The sequence below is a fragment of the Nyctereutes procyonoides genome, unplaced genomic scaffold (assembly GCF_905146905.1).
Source record: "Nyctereutes procyonoides isolate TBG_1078 unplaced genomic scaffold, NYPRO_anot_genome, whole genome shotgun sequence".
Lineage (NCBI taxonomy): Eukaryota > Metazoa > Chordata > Mammalia > Carnivora > Canidae > Nyctereutes > Nyctereutes procyonoides.
In genome coordinates, this window is record NW_026575131.1 from 2,018,379 (window position 1) to 2,039,501 (window position 21,123).

At 42.4% G+C, this 21,123-nt stretch overlaps 1 protein-coding gene across 1 annotated transcript in view; it reads left to right on the forward strand.

The window, feature by feature from the left end:
• Positions 1-17,417, forward strand: part of KBTBD12 (kelch repeat and BTB domain containing 12) — a 79,278-nt gene extending 61,861 nt beyond the window's left edge. Inside the window, exon 7 of the mRNA XM_055343330.1 lies at positions 14,902-17,417. Within this exon, the coding sequence (XP_055199305.1) occupies positions 14,902-15,083 (182 nt within the window). The 3' untranslated portion in view covers positions 15,084-17,417. The remainder of the gene's footprint in view (positions 1-14,901) is intronic.
• Positions 17,418-21,123: the final 3,706 nt, after the last annotated feature.

Genomic DNA, 21,123 nt, shown 5'->3' on the forward strand with positions numbered 1-21,123 from the left:
ATTATTTGTGATAGAATTAAGGCTTTTCCTTAGGTGTGATAATGGTATTGTAATTATGTAAAGAAATATTTTTATTCTTAGAAGAAGCATGCTGAGTATCTAGGGATGAAGTGTCATGTCTGCAATGAATTTTTAAGGGTTTGAGAAAAAGAAAATTTGTGTTCATGTGTACCCATGAGGGAGGCAGTAAAAATATGGAAACATGTTAACTATTATTGAATCTAGATGTAAAGTGTACAGGTATTCATTGTATTTTTTCAACTGTTTCAAATTTCTCAAAATAAAAAATTGAGAAAGGAGCAAAAAGCTTTGGTGGCAACTACATGATCAACTTCTGTTTTATCCTAGGACTGTTGGTCACAGAGAGAAATATAGTACAATTGAATTTGTCTGTTTTACCGTTGTAATTTCAGTGTTCCCAGAGAAATTGTACTAAAAATTGTAATATCCTGAAGGAGAGTTGCTACTTTTGGTTTTTATATGTTGTATATATTGTTTGTATTTCCAAAAATAATGGAGATAGTTTAAAGAATAAGCATAGGTGCAATGAAACTAAAAACATGCTTTGTATTAAGTGGAAGGATTAACTGCTAATTTTATCAGAAAACCTAAGCTAAGAAAGAGTCCAGAATTTAGCTCAGCTTCCTGGCCACCAGGGCAAAGAAGGAAAAACAATGGGTTCTAAAGCTTCTGTTGAGGGAAGCATACAAGTGTCTCCTTCTACTGCTTCTCAACCAAGTCGGCCTCATTCTTTTCTCACTTCCATCTGTGTTCTTCCCAGAGACCTTCCATGATGCAGGGCAAGATGGCGCAACAACCATCAATTTCACCCTGCTCTGCCACTCCCAGCACTGTTCTCTAGAGGCTAGAGCAGTGGAGTGAGGATCAGTTCATGTGCAGGAGATCAGGAAGGTAATATCCTCCAATAACCTGGACCTCCTGTCAGTAGAGAGTGAGAAGCTAGCTTGCCCTCCTGAAATCCTGTGGCCTCACTGCATCTGTTCCTGTCCTGACTGCTAAGGAACTAACTCCCTGTTCCACACCAGCTTTTCCCTCCACACCAATTGGCCTCATTTTCTAATTAAGTTTCCAATAAATAAAAGTAACCATCTGCCTTAAGCTGAGCTCCTCCAAAAATAGACACTGAGACAGGATTTGAGTTACATGGTTCTGGGAGGCATTAAGAGAAGGGAAGAGAGTAAGACAGGAAAGGAAGGTGGCCAGGAGGAAGAATTAATTGGCAGATTACCACCGTGGGCCACTGGCATTCAACCCCATTGGAAAACTCAGAGACAGTATGGCTCAGCCTCTGGGTTGTTCCCTATGCTGGAGAATCTGAGGTATTTATCCTCAGATTGACTTCTTGGCACTCCCAACCTGCCCCACTTTAACTGAGAAAAATCCTCAGGCAAAGAGTAGCAGGTGGATGTAATCAGCATGTTCTGGAACAAACGTCACAAAGAGGATATGGCTGACAGCTGATCCATCAAGGATATCACTGACGGTGCCTTCTACACCATCCTAACCACCCACCTTTAAACAAAGAGGGTTTATTACTTCTAACTAAAAAGATGCAACTGAACAGATTCAGCTTCTTGTGGTTTTAGCCAACTGTCACCGTTTTCATCTTGCACCAGCTTCTTCTTATCATGTAATCACTGGTTTTGCATTCTTTTTTCTAGAATGCATCCAAGAATAGGAATGCAGCCTCAGTGCTCTGTGCTGAGCTGGCATACAGATCTATGCATGCTTTATAAGTTTTTGCAAACTTGAAAGGTTGACATTGATTCGTAAGCATGACAATTTTCTCTCCTATCTCCAAGCTGGGAAAGGTTGGGCAAGTCTGCTATCGGCTGGACTACAGGCGGCAGGGAAGGCCAGGATTGCATACTATTTTCAACATTGACATCACAATGGCCATGACAGAATAGAATTTAGGGAACTCTGTTCTTAATAAAACTTACTCAGAAATAATTTCAAGCTTACAGAAAAGTCATAAAAATGAAAATAGCATAATCAATACACAGATTCACCTATTTAACAAGTTGCCCCTTTTGCTTTATTTAGCATTTGCTTAGTCACTGAAGCCATCTGGCCGTAGGTATGTATATATTCATACATGTGGACAGATACAGAACTTTGTTCTAATCATATGCGAGTAAGTTACATACATCACGTCCACCCCTAAATATCGGAGTCTGGGGAACAAAAAGAATACTCTCTTACATAACCACAATGTAACTAACAATTTTAGGAGTTTTAACATTGATTCATACTTTCATTTATTCTACTCTTAGTATTCTAGTTTTGCCAATTGACCCAATAATGTCCTTTACAGCATTTTTTCCTCTCCATACCCATCTATGATCAGGCATTGCATTTTGTTGATATGTCTCTTCAGTTTCCTTAAATCAGAAATATTTCTACATACATTTTTTGCCTTTTATAACATTGGCATTGTAAAATAATATGGTCTTTCCCTCCTTTTAAATAAAATATTCCTCTTCTGAGATCCAGCCGATGTTTCCTTGTGATTAAACCCAGGTTATGTATTCCTGGCTAGAATATCACATTCCTGCTGTGTTCTTCTCAGGACATGACATCTAGAGGCAAATCAAGCCCATTGGCCTTCCTTGGCAGTGTTATTTTTATTTACCTGGTCAAGGTATTGTCTAACTTCATCACTGTATGGTTACTATTTTTTCCTCGCAACTGATAGGCAATCTGTGAGGAGATGCTTTAAACCACGCATTTTCATTTTTTCACTTAATATCTCCCAGAAATCACTCCATATCAGGTAATAGAGATAATCCTGGCTCATTTTAACAGCTGGGTAGTGTTCCATTGTGTGTATGTATCATAGGAACTCTGTTCTTTATTTTTTGCCAAGGTAACTCCCCAACATCTCTTTGGACCAAAAGCTAGGGCCAGCTCCCTGATTTTAACAAGAAACTGTAAACGGGGTCCCAGTCAAGATGGAGTAAGCACCTGTCACCCTATCTCTCCCACTGAATGCAAGCACCCCTGGGCAGAATGCTTGGGGCAGCTACCTGAGAACTCTGAAACTAAAAGGTCATGGGCAGATTGAAGAAGAAAACCAGAACTTGCAGTATCAGCAAATCAATAAGTTCCCCCATTTGTTTCCCCTGGTGCCAATTGGCCAAGACTCAAAGCCTGCCGGAAACCTCGAACTTCGCACCAAGGGTGAACAGAAAGAGCTCCAAGAGAAGCCCTCTACTTCTTTTTCAAGAAACAAGAGAGAGGACCACATGGGTCAGAGAAAATGGAAGGTATTTTCTTCTTCTTCATTCTTTCCCACTTCATTCTTTCCCACCCCAACCTTCAGGAAATGAGAGGTCGTGACTGGCAGCAGCAGGGTCTGGGCTGGCACCCTGCTCTCTTGACCAGAGGAACTTTGGTCCCAAGAGTGTGAAGAAAGAGCCCATTGCTTTTCTCTCTCAATCTATTGGCACGGAGACCTGGAAGCAAACACACTCAAGGAAAGTGTGCAGGAGTGTAGGGAATCTAAAACCCCAGCTTTTTTAGCTAAAAGACTAGGAATGGAACCTAGAGACTTCCTAGGGGCAAAAAAGTGTCAGGAAGATTGCAGATAGGAGTGAGCTCAAGAAAACCATCCCAGAGCTTTTGGCTTTTGGTCCAGAGGAAGCAAAGGTGCTACTGTGTTAAGTCGCCCCAAATCCGGGTTCATCTGACACTAGCCATCTCCACCATGCCACCTAGGTTCAACCTCAAGGAGATCAAAGTCATATGCCTGCCACATTTGTCCTAGCCCCGAAGATCAGACCCTGGGTCTTTCCCAAAAAAACATTGATGATCACATAGCCAAGGCAACCGGTTGTTGGAAGGGTCTAAGGATTTCAGTGAAACCATTCAGAACAGACAGACCCAGATGGAAGTGGTACTTTCCACCTCTGCCCTGATTATCAAAGGCCTTAAGGAACACCAGAAGACAGAAAGAAGCAGAAAAACATTAAGCACAGTGGAAATAATCACATTTGATGAGATCGTCAACATTGCCTGAGAGATGGCAGCACTGCGCTTTAGCCACTAAAGCCACTGAGCTTTAGCCAGGTTCCATCTCTGAGATGGAACTGAAGAGATCCTGGAGACTGCCCACTCTGTGGGCTGCAGTGTTGATGGTCACCAGCCTCATGACATCATAGATGGTATCAGTATTGGTACAGTGGAATGCTGGTTAGTTAGAACCACAAAGGAAAATATTTCAATAAAGGATCATTTGACAATCAAATAAAAAGATCCCATAAAGTTGGTTATGAGTTCCTGGGCTCATGTTCCACCTGCATATGGATGATTTAGCCCTAAATGGTATGCCAAAGTCTTTGAGAACTGATCTGAATAATAATCACTGCTCAGTCCCTGCCTGGCCACTGTGTAACACACCCATGAGAGAGCCCAATGACATTGCAAGGGCTTTGAAAACTGAGCTGACAGTTTGTGGGAGCACAGCCCACAAAAGGTAGGTATGTACTGGCAATATACCTCACTGGGTCAGTTTTCTACTTAGAAAAAAAAATCAATATTTTTCCATAAGATTTAAACAAGACCCAGATTCATAATATTCACAATGCCTATATGTAATTCAGAATTTTTGACATACCAAGCACCAAGAAAATATCAACATCTCACAACAGAGAAGACAAGACAACATGCCAGCTCTGAGATGAGACGGACTTTGAAATAACTAGGCAAACACATTAAAGCAGTAATTATAATAGGGCTCCAAGAAGTGACTAGTTTTGAAAGGTTTGTAAAGATAGAAAGTCTCAGTAGAGAAATAGAAGTAATTTAAAATTTTTTTCTAAAGATTTTATCTATCTTGGGATCCCTGGGTGGCTCAGCGGTTTAGCACCTGCCTTTGGCCCAGGGCGCGATCCTGGAGTCCTGGGATCGAGTCCCGTGTCGGGCTCCTGGCATGAGGACTGCTTCTCCCTTGGCCTGTGTCTCTGCCTCTCTCTCTCTATGTCTACCATGAATAAATAAATATAATACTAAAAAAAAGTATTTAAAGATTTTATCTATCTTTTCATGAGGAACACAGAGAGAGGCAGAGAGAGAGAGAGGCAGAGACAGGCAGAGGGAGAAGCAGGCTCCATGCAGGGAGCCTGATGCAGGATTGGATCCCAGGATTCGGGGATCATGTCCTGAGCCAAAGGCAGACTCTCAATCACTGAGCCACCCAGGTGTCCCTAGAATTAATTTTAAAAAAGAAAAGAACCAAATGGAAATTTTGGAAGTGAGAAATGAAATAACAAATAGATTACCAAATGGGATCAATATCACAATGGAGATGACAGGAAAGAGTGAAAAGTGAGTACTTTTGAATCTAGACAAATAAAATTATCCAATTGAAATAACAAAGAGAAAAAAATTGGAAAAAAGTGAGCAGAGTCTTGGGGACCTATGAAAAAATGTTAAGGGATCTAATACTCATGCCATGATCCCAGAAGTAAAGGAGAAGGAACATGGGCAAAGAAAAAAAATATTTAAAGGAATAATGGCTGAAAACTTGCCAAATTTGGTTAATAAAATATACTTACAGATTCAAAAAATTCACCAAACTAAAAACAGGATATACTTGAAAAAACCCACACCCCAACACATCATAACCAAACTTCTAAAAACTAAAGATAGAGAAAATATCTTGAAGAAGCCAGAGAAGAATAACATAACATATGAAGGGAAAGTATTAGAATGAGTGTGGATTTCTCAAGTTAGGTCAGAAGGCAATGGAACAAAATTTTTAAGCTCTGAAAAAAAAATTATCTGGAATTCTATATGAGCAAAAATGTCCTTCAGAAATGAGAGTAAAATTAAGGCATACTGTGATGGAAAAGAACTAAGAGAATTTATGGCCAACAGATCTGCCAACAAAAAGTTAAACAAAATTCCTCAGATAGAAGGCAAATGACATAGAGAAACTTGGAACCTCAGAAATCAAGGAAGACAAACAAATGGTAAATAAATATAATGGACTACTTTTCTCCTCTTCAGTTCTTTAGAGTATGTTTGATAGCTGACAACAAGAATTTTAACTTTGACAGTGTTTTTTTTTTAAGTTTCTATTTTAATTCCAGTTAGTTAACACACAGTGTTACATTAGTTTCAGGTGTATAATATAGTGATTCAACACTTCCATACACTATAATATAGTGATTCATACACTTCCCTGTGTTCTTAAACAAATGCATTCCTCATTACAAGAGCAATCCCCGTCACCTATTTCACCCATCCCCCAACCCACTTCCCCTCTGGTAATCAATCATCAGTTTGTTCTCTATAGTTAAGGGTCTGTTTCTTGATATCTCTGTCTCTGTCTCTCTCTTTTCCCTTTACTTATTTTTTTAAATACCATATATGAGTGAAATCATATATTTGTCTTTCTCTGACTGACTTATTACATTCAGCTTGATACTCTCTAGTTCCATCCATGTCGTTGCAAATGGCAAGATTTCATTCTTTTCTATGGCTAAGTATTATATGTGTGTGTGTGTGTGTGTGTGTATTCCATTCATCTATCTATTGATAGATACTTGGGCTGCTTCTATATGTTGGCTATTATAAATAATGCTGCTATAAACATAGGGGTGCATGTATCCCTTTGGATTAGTCTTTTTGTATTCATTGGATAAATACCTAGTAGTGCAATTACTGGATCATAAGATAATTCAATTTTTTAACTTTTTGAGGGACCTCCATACTGCTTTCCACAGAAGCTGCCCCAGTTTGCATTCCTACCAACAGAGCACGAGTGTTCCTTTTTCTCCAAATCCTCGCCAACACCTGTTGTTTCTTATGTTGTTGATTTAGCCATTCTGACAGGTGTGAGGTGTAGTTTTGACTTGCATTTCCCTGATAGGCGATGATGAGCATCTTTTCATGTGTCTGTGGATGTGTTCTTTGGAGAAATGTCTGTTCATGTCTTCTGCCCATTTTTTAGTTAGGTTTTTGTTTTTTGGGTGTTAGTTTGATAACTTCTTTATATGTTGTGGATCCTGACCATTTGTCAGATATGTCATTTACAATGAGAGATAATGCAGGTATTGTCATTTGTAAATATCGTCTCCCATTTTGTAGGTTGCCTAAGTTAGTTTTGTTTCCTTCACTGTGCAGGTTTTTATTTTGATGAAATCCCAATAGTTTATTTTTGCTTTTGTTTCCCTTGCCTCAGGAGACATATCTAGAAAGAAGTTACTACAGCCAATGGTCTGACAGTGTTTTCAGTGTATATTAATGTTACACAGAGGTAGAGATAGGAACTACATGGTTGTAAGATTCCTACATTCCACTTGAAACAATATATTCATTAGTTTGTTAAAAGTTAAATATGCATATTTTAATCCTTAGAATAACTTTAAAAACTATACAAAGTGGTGTGGCTAAATATTCAAGATAAATTATAATGGAATACTAAGACTATTCAAATAATTCAGAAAGAAGGAAAAGAGAAACAAAGGTACAAAAATAAAAGAAATAATAAAATAGTGACCTGAATCCAAACATATCAATATTTACATTAAATATAATGGTCTGTATCGGGTAATCTTATCTCATAGATCTTCCACTTGTACTTAAATATAATCTCATTTTTAAAAACAATGTTGGAGCACTTTGGTGGCTCAGACAGTTAAGTGTCTTGTCTGCTTTTGGCTCAGGTCATAATCTCAGGGTCCTGGGAAGGAGCCACCCATCATCAACAGAGTCTGCTTCTCCCTCTCCCTCGCCCCCCACTTGTGCTCTCTCTTACATGTGCTCTCTCTCAAATTCTTTAAAAAAAAATATCTTCCTTTTGGGAAACTGAAAATCAAAAAATTTACTGAAAGAATCATTTTCTATTTTAACTTCTACTTGTAACTTTAAACATAAAATGTATTCTATATTTCTTATAAATAAACCCAGAATGCTTAGTAGGAGTTCATTGACAATCCATTACAAAGAATACCAATGATCCCTTGATCAAAAGTGGTTTTGTATATCCATTCTTTCAACTTGGTGGAAAATAAAAAGCCTTTGATTAACTGATTGAATTTATAGGCAAAGAATGTAACTATGCAACATGATTTTGTAATTACATGTTACCACTAGCTGGCCGTAAAGAGCTGTTGCTCCCCCTTCCACCTCCTTTACAGATAGACAACTACATATATTCAGCCATTCATTTGTTTCTTTTTGCCCATTTGAATGGACTCTTGGCCTTCTCCACTAGCTGAGGCCATCAGTTGCTGGTCTTGCCTATCTGTGACACTCATGACCCTCTTTCCTGCTTGAGTCAGGGGCATTTAAATGGCCCCTTTCACTGGCATGTGGATCCTTCACTACTAGAGAGGGTGGGTAACACCCCTCAGCCGAGGACAAACCAACTTAAGCCTGGGGTCTGTTACTCACGCTATGATTTATTATTTATTCACATGCCCATTCATTCAAAATGACATAGAATTTGGGTTGTCTTATAGAGATGCATACACCACAATTAAGATAGAAATTAAAATAAAGGGGCACCTGGGTGGCTCAGTTGGTGAAGCGTCTGCCTTCAGCTCAGGTCATGATCCCAGGGTGCTGGAATGGAGCCCCATATCCTGCTCCCTGCTCAGTGGGGAGTCTGCTTTTCCCTCTCCCTCTGCCTGCCACTCTCCCTGCTTGTGTTCTCTCTCTCTCTCAATCTCTCCATCAAATAAATAAAATCTTTCTTAAAAAAGAAATTAAAATAAATAGGGAAGTTGAATGGAGGGAAAATAAAGATAGAAAAATAAAATCAAGCAAAATGAGGTGAAGGTGGAACATAAATATGCCTGAAGTTCTTTTACACTGGCTATATATGGACTGCCACTTTATCTCTGATCTCACTAGAGACCAGAGCAGAAAGGAAAGTATGCCCTGTTGGCAGTGTCCTCAAGGGAAGAAAGGTACACATCTTTTCATCATGGGAGAAAATTCTCCCTGTAGCCTCATGCAGAGTAGTGGGGAATACCCTCAATAATATTCTATAATGAGTAAAATGGCAAGTTGGCATTTCACTAAAGAGCAAATCAAAAGGAAACAATTCTACAAAGGACTAAAAATATCCTAAGTTTTTGGTTTTCTGATAGTCTGAATTCAAGAATGAAATTTAGGAGCACCTGGGTGGTTCGGTGGTTGAGCATCTGCCTCCGGCTCAGGTCATTTTCCCAGGGTCCTGGGATTGAGTCCCACATCGCGTTCCCCACAGGGAGCCTGCTTCTTCCTCTGCCTGTGTCTCTGTCTCTCATGAATAAATAAATAAAAAATCTAGGGAGGGGGGAGAAATTTAGACTTAAAGAGTGCTTCTCAAATTTTTCCACAGAAGTACCTCCAAAAACAGGCAGCACTCCCTAAAACACATGGGGGTACAGCCCAAGGCAGTCCACCACACAGATGGAGTTTCTTTGATATCTCATTTTTTACTTCAAAAAAAGCATGTGAATTTTTTATTTACTTCATGTAAAAGAATGTTTTGAATTGCTTACCATTGGAGGTGTCAGGATGCAGGGAGAGTTTCCTAACTCCTTTAATAATTAAGATGCTGTTGCATTAAGTGTGTCTATTTTTGGAAAATTAACTAAATTGAAAAGAGCCAACACTGAGTTCAACCTCCAGTTTCTTTCTCCTTATTAGTCTGATAATGTTTCCAGAACCCAAACTCACATAAAGAGGTAAATATAAATGCCAACCACTGATTCCTTGCTTTATGAGCTCTGTTGGTAGAAATTTAGGACAGCACCCAGGATAGCCCCACGGAGACGTTTGGCACTGCCAGGTGATTCTGGGTGGCAGCTGTGGCAGTCTGCACTCCACAATCAGGCCTATGTTCTAGTACACTATCAGAGCTTTCATACTCAAGAAAACTTGCTGGTTATCTTCTACACTTCTTTGCCACTAATGCAGTTGTTTTCCTTCCACATAAATAAAGTAAGAGATTTATAGAAAAGATGGTAATATGCATACTTGGTTTTTTAAAAAACTATCTCCCAGGGGCACCTGAGTGACACAATTGGTTAAGCATCTTGGTTTCAACTCAGATATTGAACTTGGGGTCCTAGGATTGAATCCTACATCAGGCTCTATACTGGGCAGGCAGTCTGCTTGAGGATTCTCTCTCTCTCCCTCTCTCTCTCTACCCCTCCCCCCTCCATTCTCTCTCTCTCTCTCTGTCTCTCAAATAAATAAATCTTTAAAATAATATCTCCTCAGGCAGCCCTGGTGGCGCAGCGGTTTAGCGCCGCCTGCAGCCCGGGGTGTGATCCTGGAGACCGGGGATCGAGTCCCACGTCGGGCTCCCTGCATGGAGCCTGTTTCTCCCTCTGCCTGTGTCTCTGCCTTTCTCTCTGTGTATCTCTCATGAATGAATAAATAAAATCTTTAAAATAAAATAAAATAATATCTCCTCAATAAACACTGAAATGAGCAGAAGGAAGCAAAGTTAGTGAAGAGAACTGTCCACTCTGCAATTATAAAAGGCCCCAGCCTGCATTAATTTGAGTAAGGACACTGGAAGCCTTCATCCAGCTAAAACAAAGCAAAACAGAAACAGTAAGCTAGGTATGGCAATGGGAAAAGACGCATTCCAAGACAATGGCAGTAAATAAGACAGAAAAGGCTATTTCGTCTCAATAGGAGTAACAAGAAGATGGAACAGCTGTACTGGACACCTGTCATGGTTTAGGCACCGGCCACCTTTCCTGCAATAGTGCCCACAGCCACAGCAGCCAACCCTATGAAGGAGCGGTGGTAGTGCTCTGCCCTGACAGGGCCTCGTGACAAACCTCCAGCTCTCCTCAATTTGTTGAGCTACCTTCCTTCCAATAAATCCCCATTTTGCTAAAGCTGGCCAAAATTGGTTTCTGCTGTTGCTACCAAGAACCCTAATAATGACCCTTTTGCATTTCATAACTTTGAAATATATAAAACAGAAACTTTTACATAAGGTAAGTAGATAAATCCACAAAAATTACGTGGACTTTAAGTTATCTTTCTCAGAAACTGACAGATCAAATAGATATTTTTTAAAAACATAAAGAGATTTAGAGCTATGTTAATTTAAGCTAATTATAATTAAATAAAAGTTCAAAATCAGTTCCTCAATCTCACTAGCTATATTTCAAATTACTCAATACCACGTGCCTAATGGTTGCTGTATTGGACAGCATGGATTACCATTAACATTTCCTTTATCACAGAAAGTTCTATTGGACAGAGTTGGTGTAAATAAAATGTGATATACACACAAGGAAAATTTTTTTAAAGATTTTATTTATTTATTCATGAGAGACACACACACAGAGGGGGGGGGAGAGGGAGGCAGAGACACAGGCAGAGGGAGAAGCAGACTCCATGCAGGGAGCCCGACACAGGACTTGATCCCGGGTCCCCAGGATCACGCCCTGGGCTGAAGGCGGCGCTAAACCGCTGAGTCACCCAGGCTGTCCACATACAAGGAAATATTATTCAACCATGAAAAAGAAATCCTGCTATTTTCCACAAGAAGGATGAACCTGGAGGACATTATGCTAAATGAAATAATCTGGACACAAAAAAAATCCCAAATATTATACCACATCACTTATATGTGGAATCTAAAATACTCAAATTTACAGATGTGGAGTGTGGAATAGTGGTTGCCAGGGCTTGGGGTAGAGGGAATAGTGATGGTAGTCAAAGGCTACAAACTTTAAGTTTGTAAGTTCTGAGTAAGTTCTGAAAATCTAATGCATAATGCATAGCATGGTGACTATAGTTAACAATCCTGTATTGTATGCTTGAAATTTGCTTCAGTGCTCTCAACATGCGTGCACACACACACACACACATACACACAAAGGTAACTCTATGGGGTTATGGATGTGTTAATTAGCTTGATTGTGGTATTCTTTTTTATATAATAAATTTATTTTTTATTGGTGTTCAGTTTACCAACATACAGAATAACACCCAGTGCTCATCCCGTCAAGTGCCCCCCTCAGTGCCCGTCACCCATTCACCCCCACCCCCCGCCCTCCTCCCCTTCCACCACCCCTAGTTTGTTTCCCAGAGTTAGGAGTCTTTATGTTCTGTCTCCCTTTCTGATATTTCCCACACATTTCTTCTCCCTTCCCTTATATTCCCTTTCACTATTATTTATATTCCCCAAATGAATGAGAACATACACTTTTGTCCTTCTCCGATTGACTTACTTCCCTCAGCATAATACCCTCCAGTTCCATCCACGTTGAAGCAAATGGTGGGTATTTGTCGTTTCTGATGGCTGAGGAATATTCCATTGTACACATAAACCACATCTTCTTTATCCATTCATCTTTCGATGGACACCGAGGCTCCTTCTACAGTTTGGCTATTGTGGACATTGCTGCTAGAAACATCAGGGTGTTGATTATGGTATTCATTTCACAATGCATATCTTAAACATATACAATTTTGTCAATCAACCTCAGTAAAGCTGGAAAAAAGTATATATTCACTTTCATACCTAATTTTGTGTTTGTAATTTTGTGATATTTTCCTTAAAGAGGACCATCAAATTTGTATAAGATTCAGGCCCCACTTATTGGTGTCCTCAATAAGCTGTGGAAAATACAGTAATACCATGATGTCCTCCTTCATCCAACAGCCTAGTAGTTATGAGCACAGGTCTTAAGAACCACATATTTGGGTGCATATTCTGGTTCTGCCACTTCTAACTGTATGCCTGTAGGCATAGCATTTAATTGCTGTAAATTTTTCCTAACCCATAAAACCAGAAAAACAATAGTACCTGCTCACCTTATTATGCAGATGATACAACATAATGCTTCAAATGCAGTCAGCACATTAAGCATAGTACACAGTAAGCATAGAATGAATATCAGCTCTTAGTATTTTATGATGTTTGGGAAGTGAAAATTCTGTCAGAAAATGCAGGAGAAAAAAGACATCTTCAGGGAAACAATATCTGAAAGAGTTCATGGTAGACCTCCTCTAACATATATACTTGAGGCACAAGGAAAAGTATCTCAGATGAAAAGTCTAAGATGCAAGATATAATGAAGAGCAATGAAAGTGTAAATATGTGGGTTAATTCTAAGTAAGCATTTACTGTGTAAGACAATAATGATAATGTCTTGCAGAGTGAAAAGTTACATAGAATTAAAATACACATCGGGCAGCCCGGGTTGCTCAGCAGTTTAGCGCTGCCTTCAGCCCAGGACGTGATCCAGGAGACCCGGGATCAAGTCCCACGTCAGGCTCCCTGCATGGAGCCTGCTTCCCCCTCTTCTTGTGTCTCTGCCTCCCTCTCTCTCTCTCTCTCTCTCTCTCTCTCTGTCTCTCTCTCTCATGAATGAATGAATAAATGAATAAATAAATCTAAAAAACAAATAAAATACACATCAACAGTAGCTAATAAATTAGGAGGATAGTAAATATAATTGTTCTAAAGCCCTCCAAGAAGGTCAAGTATTGATTATCTTTAGGTCTTGATAAGCTAAGTATACATGTTTTACTTTTTAGGATAACCACAAAAAAAAAAAAAAAACAGAAACGGAGTTTATAACTTCTAAACCAGTAGAGAGAAGGAAATAGAGCAATAAAAAGTACCTAGCCAATCCAAAAGATAGCATTAAAGGAGGAAATAAAGAACAAGTGAGACAAGGACGATCCAGAAATGAGGGAATTTAAACTAAAATACTGATAAGTAATTGCATTAAATGTAAATGGACTAAATGCTCCAATTAAAAGACAAAGATCATTAGAATGGTTTTTAAAATCCTACTTTTTAGTATGTATAATATCAGTCAAAAGAATGCTAATGGAACTTATTCTAGAGTACAAGGATCACTCATAATGATAATTTATAAATGGTAAATTTATATGTACTTAATAACAGATTCAAAATGCATACAGTAAAAAATGACAGTACTAAAAGGAGAAACAGATAAATCCACAATTTTAAAGGGATATTTTAACACAGCTCTCTCAGTAACTGGAAGAACAAGCACACAAGTCAGTAAATACACAGAAGTGTTGGCTAACATGACCTAATGAACGCATAGAACATTGCACCAACAACCGAGAAGCTGACATATATACTGTGTGCATTCACAGATGCCTTTTTCCTCCAGCTTCTGGTTGTGGTCAGCCAGTGGGAGGCAAGAGCAGAGATTGTTAAGTGAAAGGAGGGTAAAGTCAGGGCATTTGCTGTCCCCACCCCCTCCCTGTGGGGTTGCTGAGGATAGCTGCTCCATCTTCCCCACCTACATCTGCTCCTGTCAGGCTGTACACTCCAGACATTGGCCTTCTCCAAGTCTAGTACCCATTCCTCCCTTTGCAGCCTCTCAGGTCTACGGGTGGTAATGGCCCTTGCTATTCTTAGTGGGTCTTCCTGAACCCTGCTGACACCTTTCCAACAGTCCCTTCACTAAATTCTCTCAAAATCACCCACTTAGGGTGTGCCATCTGTTTCCTGCAAGGAATACCCTGGTTGAGTATTAGCATCCCTGTCTGCCTTTATGGAATTATAAGCTCAGGGAGGTCAGCAACTAATACAAGGTCACAAGCTGTATATCCTCTCTAGTTGTAAAAATAAGGACAGTTTCATCCCTAGCTCCCAACATTAATAAATTATTAAATTTAGACAATAGTGTGCTCTGTTGGCATGTCAATTATTCAAATAATTTTTAATGTGAGTTATAAGATGGCCTTTTTTAGTTTTTTAAATGTCAGAGACATTGTGTCTTCCATTTAAAGTATGCTTATTCTGTTGTTTGTTCAATTTTTGGTTCCCAATGCCTTTTAGAGGAAGTTGTTTAATAGAGTGAAGATGACCTCTGAATTTCATACCCCTATATTTTGTCTTCCTACTTTGCTATTTTTCAGATAGACATGAAGTTATCTCCAAAGAAATATTGGAGCTGGACCCATGGGAAAACCAATGGAATGTTGTAGCCATCAATGTCCTCATGCATGACAGTTATGATGTCTGCCTGGTGGCCAGGATGAACCCCCGAGACCTCATCCCCCCACCTTCAGATCTGGTGGAAGAAGGCAGTGAGCACTGAAGTCAGTGTTCACTGTAGGACCTCCTGCTATGTTTGCACAGGAGGCATTAGGGATGGAGAGAGCCCATAGGCACCAGCCAGTCACCCCAAACGTGTGTGTGGCATACTTAGCAACCCATGTGCGAAGCAGTGTATGCTGGGTGCTATGATAGGGAGTGTGCAGAGTCTGTGCTCAGGGACCTCCAGTTGGCTGGGATGGACCAGACATTACAAGGTCAAATGTGGCAACAACACAGGGAGCACACAAGGTGAGTAGTATCATAGGAATGAAGAGATGGAGGGACCTCACGCTGCTGGGGACTCAAGGACAACATTGCCAAGGAATAGGCCTTTTACTGGGGCCTTGAATGGTGAGGTGAGGAAGAAGCAGTCCCATGGGTGCAGCTCATGGGGGACATCACAGAGACAGCTGAGCAACGGCCTAAAGCTGGGTCTGATTGCCTGGGCTATAGGCTCTGCTTCTAAGGCTGGAAAAAGAGGTTGTAGATAAGTGATCAACACTTGGAAAACCAAGGACTTTGGACCTGGTCTCCAAGCAGGGGAATCATCTCAACATCTTCTGAAGTTAAAAGAAGATTTCTCTTTGTGTTCTGTTCCAGTTTCAGTCTTACAGAGACTTTCTATTCTGGTGTAGAACACTCTTCTACTTCAGTGGCATTGCCCAAAATGGGGCTAGCAGTGGACTGCAAGTTCCAAACAGCCCAGGCACTCAAGCTCGACCACAGTGAGCAAAGAAACTGCACCCTCAGCCAGGTCAGGGACAGGGATGGGGAGCTCTGCTGTCCTGGCCCACTCTGTGAGTGTCCTGGACTAGACTTATCCAAGCTGCCCTTAAGCACACATGACCTCCTGCAAATTGGCCCTGGCTGCATGCAACTGGCCTAAGCCATGGATAGACCAGGCTCTGGAGTGGAGGAGAGAGGAGGTCCATCCTCTGGGCTGCCTGCTGCCTGCCGTCTTACCCAACCTTTGTAATATCTTCCCCAAGATTGGAACTAGAGATGGAGCTGCCTGCTTCAGCTCACAGTTGAGCATGATCAGAAAACAGCCACTCCCAGAATATATTGTGGAGTTGACATTTAAATGACACACGAGGAATCCATCTATTTTACTTGCCATCCAAACCTCTGGAAGCACAGTGGATTCAAAGACTGCATTTTGGTAGCTGTTCCTCAAAAACTTCTCCAGAGTTTCCCATTGCACAGGGCTCTTTTTTAAACAGGAATGGTCAGTAAATTCCCTAGAACTTTCCCAGAGGGAGACAATGCTAGATTGAGATAGCTCTTCTCTGATGCAGAGCTATGTGACCGTGATGTCCGTCAGTGCATCCTCCCAGGTCCCAGCTGTTAAACCAGGCAGATGAGGCAGGTCTATGGAAGCTGGAGCCAGATGGAAACCTGCTTCTGCCACCATGAAGAGGATCCCCACTTAGACCCAGTGCGGGTCGTCCCCAGGTAGGCCAGACTTCCTAAAGTCAAGGGCTGTGTCTGTCACTTTGCAGTTGTGCTACTTGGAACCTACAGTGATACATCTTCTAGATGCATTGGGTTCAAGATCGAGGCTCTAGTGCCAGGGTTCCTAATTAGCTAACTATGTGATCTTGGGCCAGGCAACCTTTCCAAAGCCTATTTTCTCCATATGCAGAAAGGGAAGAAAAATCATTTTTAGAGCTGGTATGAGGACTGAGTGAGAGAATGCTGAGCAAAGTGCCGGTCAGATACTAAAATACTAAACAGGCTTTAGCTGCCATTATTTCTAGTATCATTATCACTGTAATCTGCGTTGTCCAAAGCATAGTGCCCACAACAACCCACTGCTTGAGTGGACTCTCGTGGGATGGAGAGGAGCTGTGCATTTCATTTGAGATAGTTCTTAATTTCCCAGACTCGGCCGCTCAGCTCCTCCAGGTGGTGTGCAGATAAATAAGCATCAGCATCTGTTTTAAGCGTGCTTCTTGTCTGACTTTCATATTTGTAATTAAAAACAAGATATCTCTACCCTCCTGCTGTCGGATATTGTCAGAGATTCACCTTTGGACTCCTACCGCTCCTGTTTTCGTTTCTTCATGGGGGGACATGTATGTCATGGACCACTCTTAAAAAACTTCGACTGTTTGCCAGTTCATGTCTTTGCAAGGCAGGATTTCTAGACACTGAGCACAGAACATAGCAGGGAAATGATCTGGAGGCTAAGGCTGGCAAGAGATGGCAGCTGTCAGTACACCTGGGTCCTGCCTATGCCCACCAACAAAGTGCCACTGTTCTCACCAAATTGACTTTATAATGAGCAAATGCTTTCAATTTGACCTTGCAAAATAAAAATGTACTAATGAAAGATCACTTTTGTTGCTCTTCATGTTGCAATCCAATGTAGATTTCTCTGAAGGAGTTCCTGTGCCCAGGAATTACTGAGCATCCCAGGGAGGGCAGGGAGGGATGACCCACCAGAAAACCACAGGAAGCAAGCAAGGTCCAGCTTGGACCTGTGGTGGGGTGGGGGAGGGCAGGAGGTGCCCCACTGCTGGGACAGTTGAAGCACAGGAGAATGTCAGGAAAAGGGGATGGGACCAATCACAAAAGACCTCAAATGTCATACCAAGGAGCCCATCTCTACCTGGGCACCCTGGTTTCAGGCAAGAAGTCCTACAGGAACATCTCTCCACAGCGCAGTGTGGATGGGCAGGGTAAGAGCAGACATGGGCACCAGTCCTTGTCACTGACGCCAAACTAACCTCAGGTTAGAACAGCGAGTCCATTGTACAGAAATGGAGGCTGTCTGTGGTTTTCTGGCCGATTCAGAGAGGAGGGAGATACTGGGGGCTTTACTACAGGAGCATGGCCAGTTAGCCAACACCAAAAACCAGAAAATCTTCTAAGGGGTCATGCCCCCTCCACCAGTGACCCTTAAAGACAGCCACCACCCAGATGGCTTTAGCCATTCACACCAGGCCAGGGTGGGGACCACCAAGATAGAGGAGAGACTTTATAGTCAAGTCACCCCACTTCTTTCCTAACCCTAGCAACCCCAGCTGGTCTCCATCCTTGTTTGCAGCAACAGTAGGCTGTCCCAGCTCATCAGGAAACCCTGCATGAACCATTATGAAAGCCTCTCCTTGCACCATGACTAGCTTAACAGGCCATAAGGCACAATCTCCACCAAAGGGACACAGAGGGAAATCTCCAGAGGGACTTTTGGAAAGGTTTTCTCTGCTGAGTCTTTTCAAGTCTGAGTGCCCCCGGAGGGGCAGCCACAGCCCTGTGGTGGCGAGGAAGCAGATGGAGACAGCACCATTTGGTCCACAGATGGGGACAGGATGGGGGTATGGAAAGACCCAGGTCCTGGATAACACCCTGGAGCCACTGAATGACCCAGCCATGAGGCTTTTTGCTCCACGCCACTTATTATGATAAATATGCCCTAGAGTTCAGGCCCCTTTGAGTTACTTACAAACCAAGATTTCCTGATACTCCAACCTTCCCCCGCCAAAGCCACTTTCTCTTGGGATGACATTGGACACCTCTGCCAAAGGGGAGGACTCTAACAGTCCCGGTTGCTGGGATGTCTGGTGACTTCATTCATCGCAGTGAGCTAAGTTCTGCATGACTGGCCAATGGTTTCTGAGCTACCTTTGCAGTATTTGCCTCTCAAAACTTCAACATTTTTGTTTACTAGGAATCTCACCCGCCACCTGTTTCTGTGAATAAAATGTCACCTGAGCACAGTCACGTTCCTCATGTATGTTTGGCTTTCCCACTGCAGCAGCAGAGCCCAGGGGGTGTCATGGAGACCTATGGCCCACAAAGCCTAGATTATTTACGATCTGGCCCTTCACAGAAAAGATTTGCCAACTTTCAGTGCATTCCATCAAATTTTCTTGAAGAACAATACTGAGCTAAGGGAATATATAAATTATAAAGGAAAATAAATGCCTATTCTTTGCCTTTACCTCTTAATCATGGTTCCATTCCATTCTGCTTTCACTCAACAATATAGCTGAAAGGGAGCATTCCATACACTATCTTTTTACCAGCTGCATAGGATGCCATCACAGATTTGACATAATTTCAGTTGTTTCCCCCAGCTGTTATCCGAAGGGGGGTGGATCTGATCTTTGACTCTACAAGAACTGGCACCAAATTCCAGGCTGACGGTTGTTTGGAAGGTGGGGTTTCATTGGCACATAGGTTCTCTGTAGAAGCCAGGAGCCTTAGAGACAGATGCAACAGCCTGTTGCACATGGTCTCAAGCCACTTAGTGGTATCTGGGCTTACTGAGAGATGTGACAGGTAGCAGTCAGGTTGGGAAGCAGAGTGGATTTGTGCAAAGGCTGGCCCGAGCCGCACAGAGAAGCTCACCGGGAGGTGTGGTTGTGCAGGTGTGGTCGCAGCCCTCCGTGGGAGGCCAGGCCCATCCTGCAGCACTGAGACCCAGAGGTGGGTCACCTCCTCTGGCAGTGGAGCACAGGAATAACGTATAGTGGGAAGGAGCAACCAAAGCTTCTGCCACCATGCCGAACCCAAGGTTCTTCACCCCCAGGTGCACTTCCTTTGGGTCAGAAGTGTGCTCTAAGGCCCAGCAGCCCCACTGATTGCCTGTTTCTCTGCCTTCGCTGTGCTGTGCATCTGCAGAGCCACATTCTAAGGGGAGCATGCAGTGTCTGAGGGGCCGACCCGGGGAGGCTAGACCAGGGAGAGGGCTGGGTGGAGGAATGTCTCCATGGCACGGATCCAACAGGTCCCCGCTCCCCAGATGGAGCCACTCTCCGCCTTTCCCCATCTCCATCTGGCACGCTCGAGGACCCAGCCCTGAGCTAGGCACTAGGCACTACCAGGGTGTCCTGAATAAAGCTGGAAGCCCCTTGCCACGGAGGAGGTGCTCAGAGGGGAGTCCCATGAGAAGGATCACAAAGCACCAGTAGTCCGTGAACCTGGTCTTTCCACTCTTCTGAGCTGTGATGCAGGGCTCTGTCCTCTGTGGGTTCACGTTCTGGAGGAGGGAAGAATGCAAACACAGTGAAATGACACCTCACGAGGGGTTAGAGTCTACACCCACAGCAGGAAAAATGCAGCATTGTTCATGGTATCCCTGCATTTGTTTTCTATAGCTGCCAGAACAAACGACCACAAAAAAAGGGGGGGGGTTCCAAGGATTAGGATGTACACATCTGTGGAAAACCATTATTCTGCCTACCACACTGCCTAATGCCTAACACACCCATAGAATACGTCTGTGCACAACTAGTACAGGATTTCAGGGCACACCGAAGGTTGGAGGCCCCAGGGGTAAGAAGGCAAATATAAATGCAGATGCATGACCATGAGAGCTGTGGTTACAGAGACCTCCATTACATCCTTTTGGGAGTTGGGAGGGTCAGCAAGAAGGAAAGACCCTCCCTGCCTGCAAGATTACTTCCACTCTGCGTTAACATGAAACCTCTGATATAAGCCATAAGACTCAAATAAGTGCAGTAACCACCAAACACAAGCCAAGTGTTGTACAAGCAAAGTGACAGAAACTGCTGAAGAAGCCCAGGAGAGAGGACTCTTGACTTTAGGGGATCCTGGGAGCTCATAGGGCAGGAAACCCTCAGGCTTAGGTTTGCTGGATAGACAAAGAGAAAGGGTATTCTAGGCTCAGGAGCAGCCAGGCAAAGGCCTCAGCTTGGGAAAGGGCCTGGTGCGTTCTGGATGCAGAAAGAAGCTCAGTGCCGACAGTATATGGACTGATGGCTGGAGAGGCAGACTGTTTCAGGCTGGGAAGGAACCTGGGGGTGGACTCATGGAAGGCAGCATGGGATCTTATAAAGATCACCTTGCTGGCCATACCTCAGGATGGACAGGAATGGGCCACCTGATAGAAGGCTGCTGGCAGAGTCCAAGCAAGAGGCCAACCAAGGAGGAGCAGTGGGGATGAAGACAGACCCTCACATTGTTCAAGGACCAACTGCACGGTGTAAATGAGTAGAAATGTAATTACAAGGTACCACTTGGGTCTGAAGTGAATGATTTTTTAAAAGACATTGTTTCAAGAAATGGGCAGA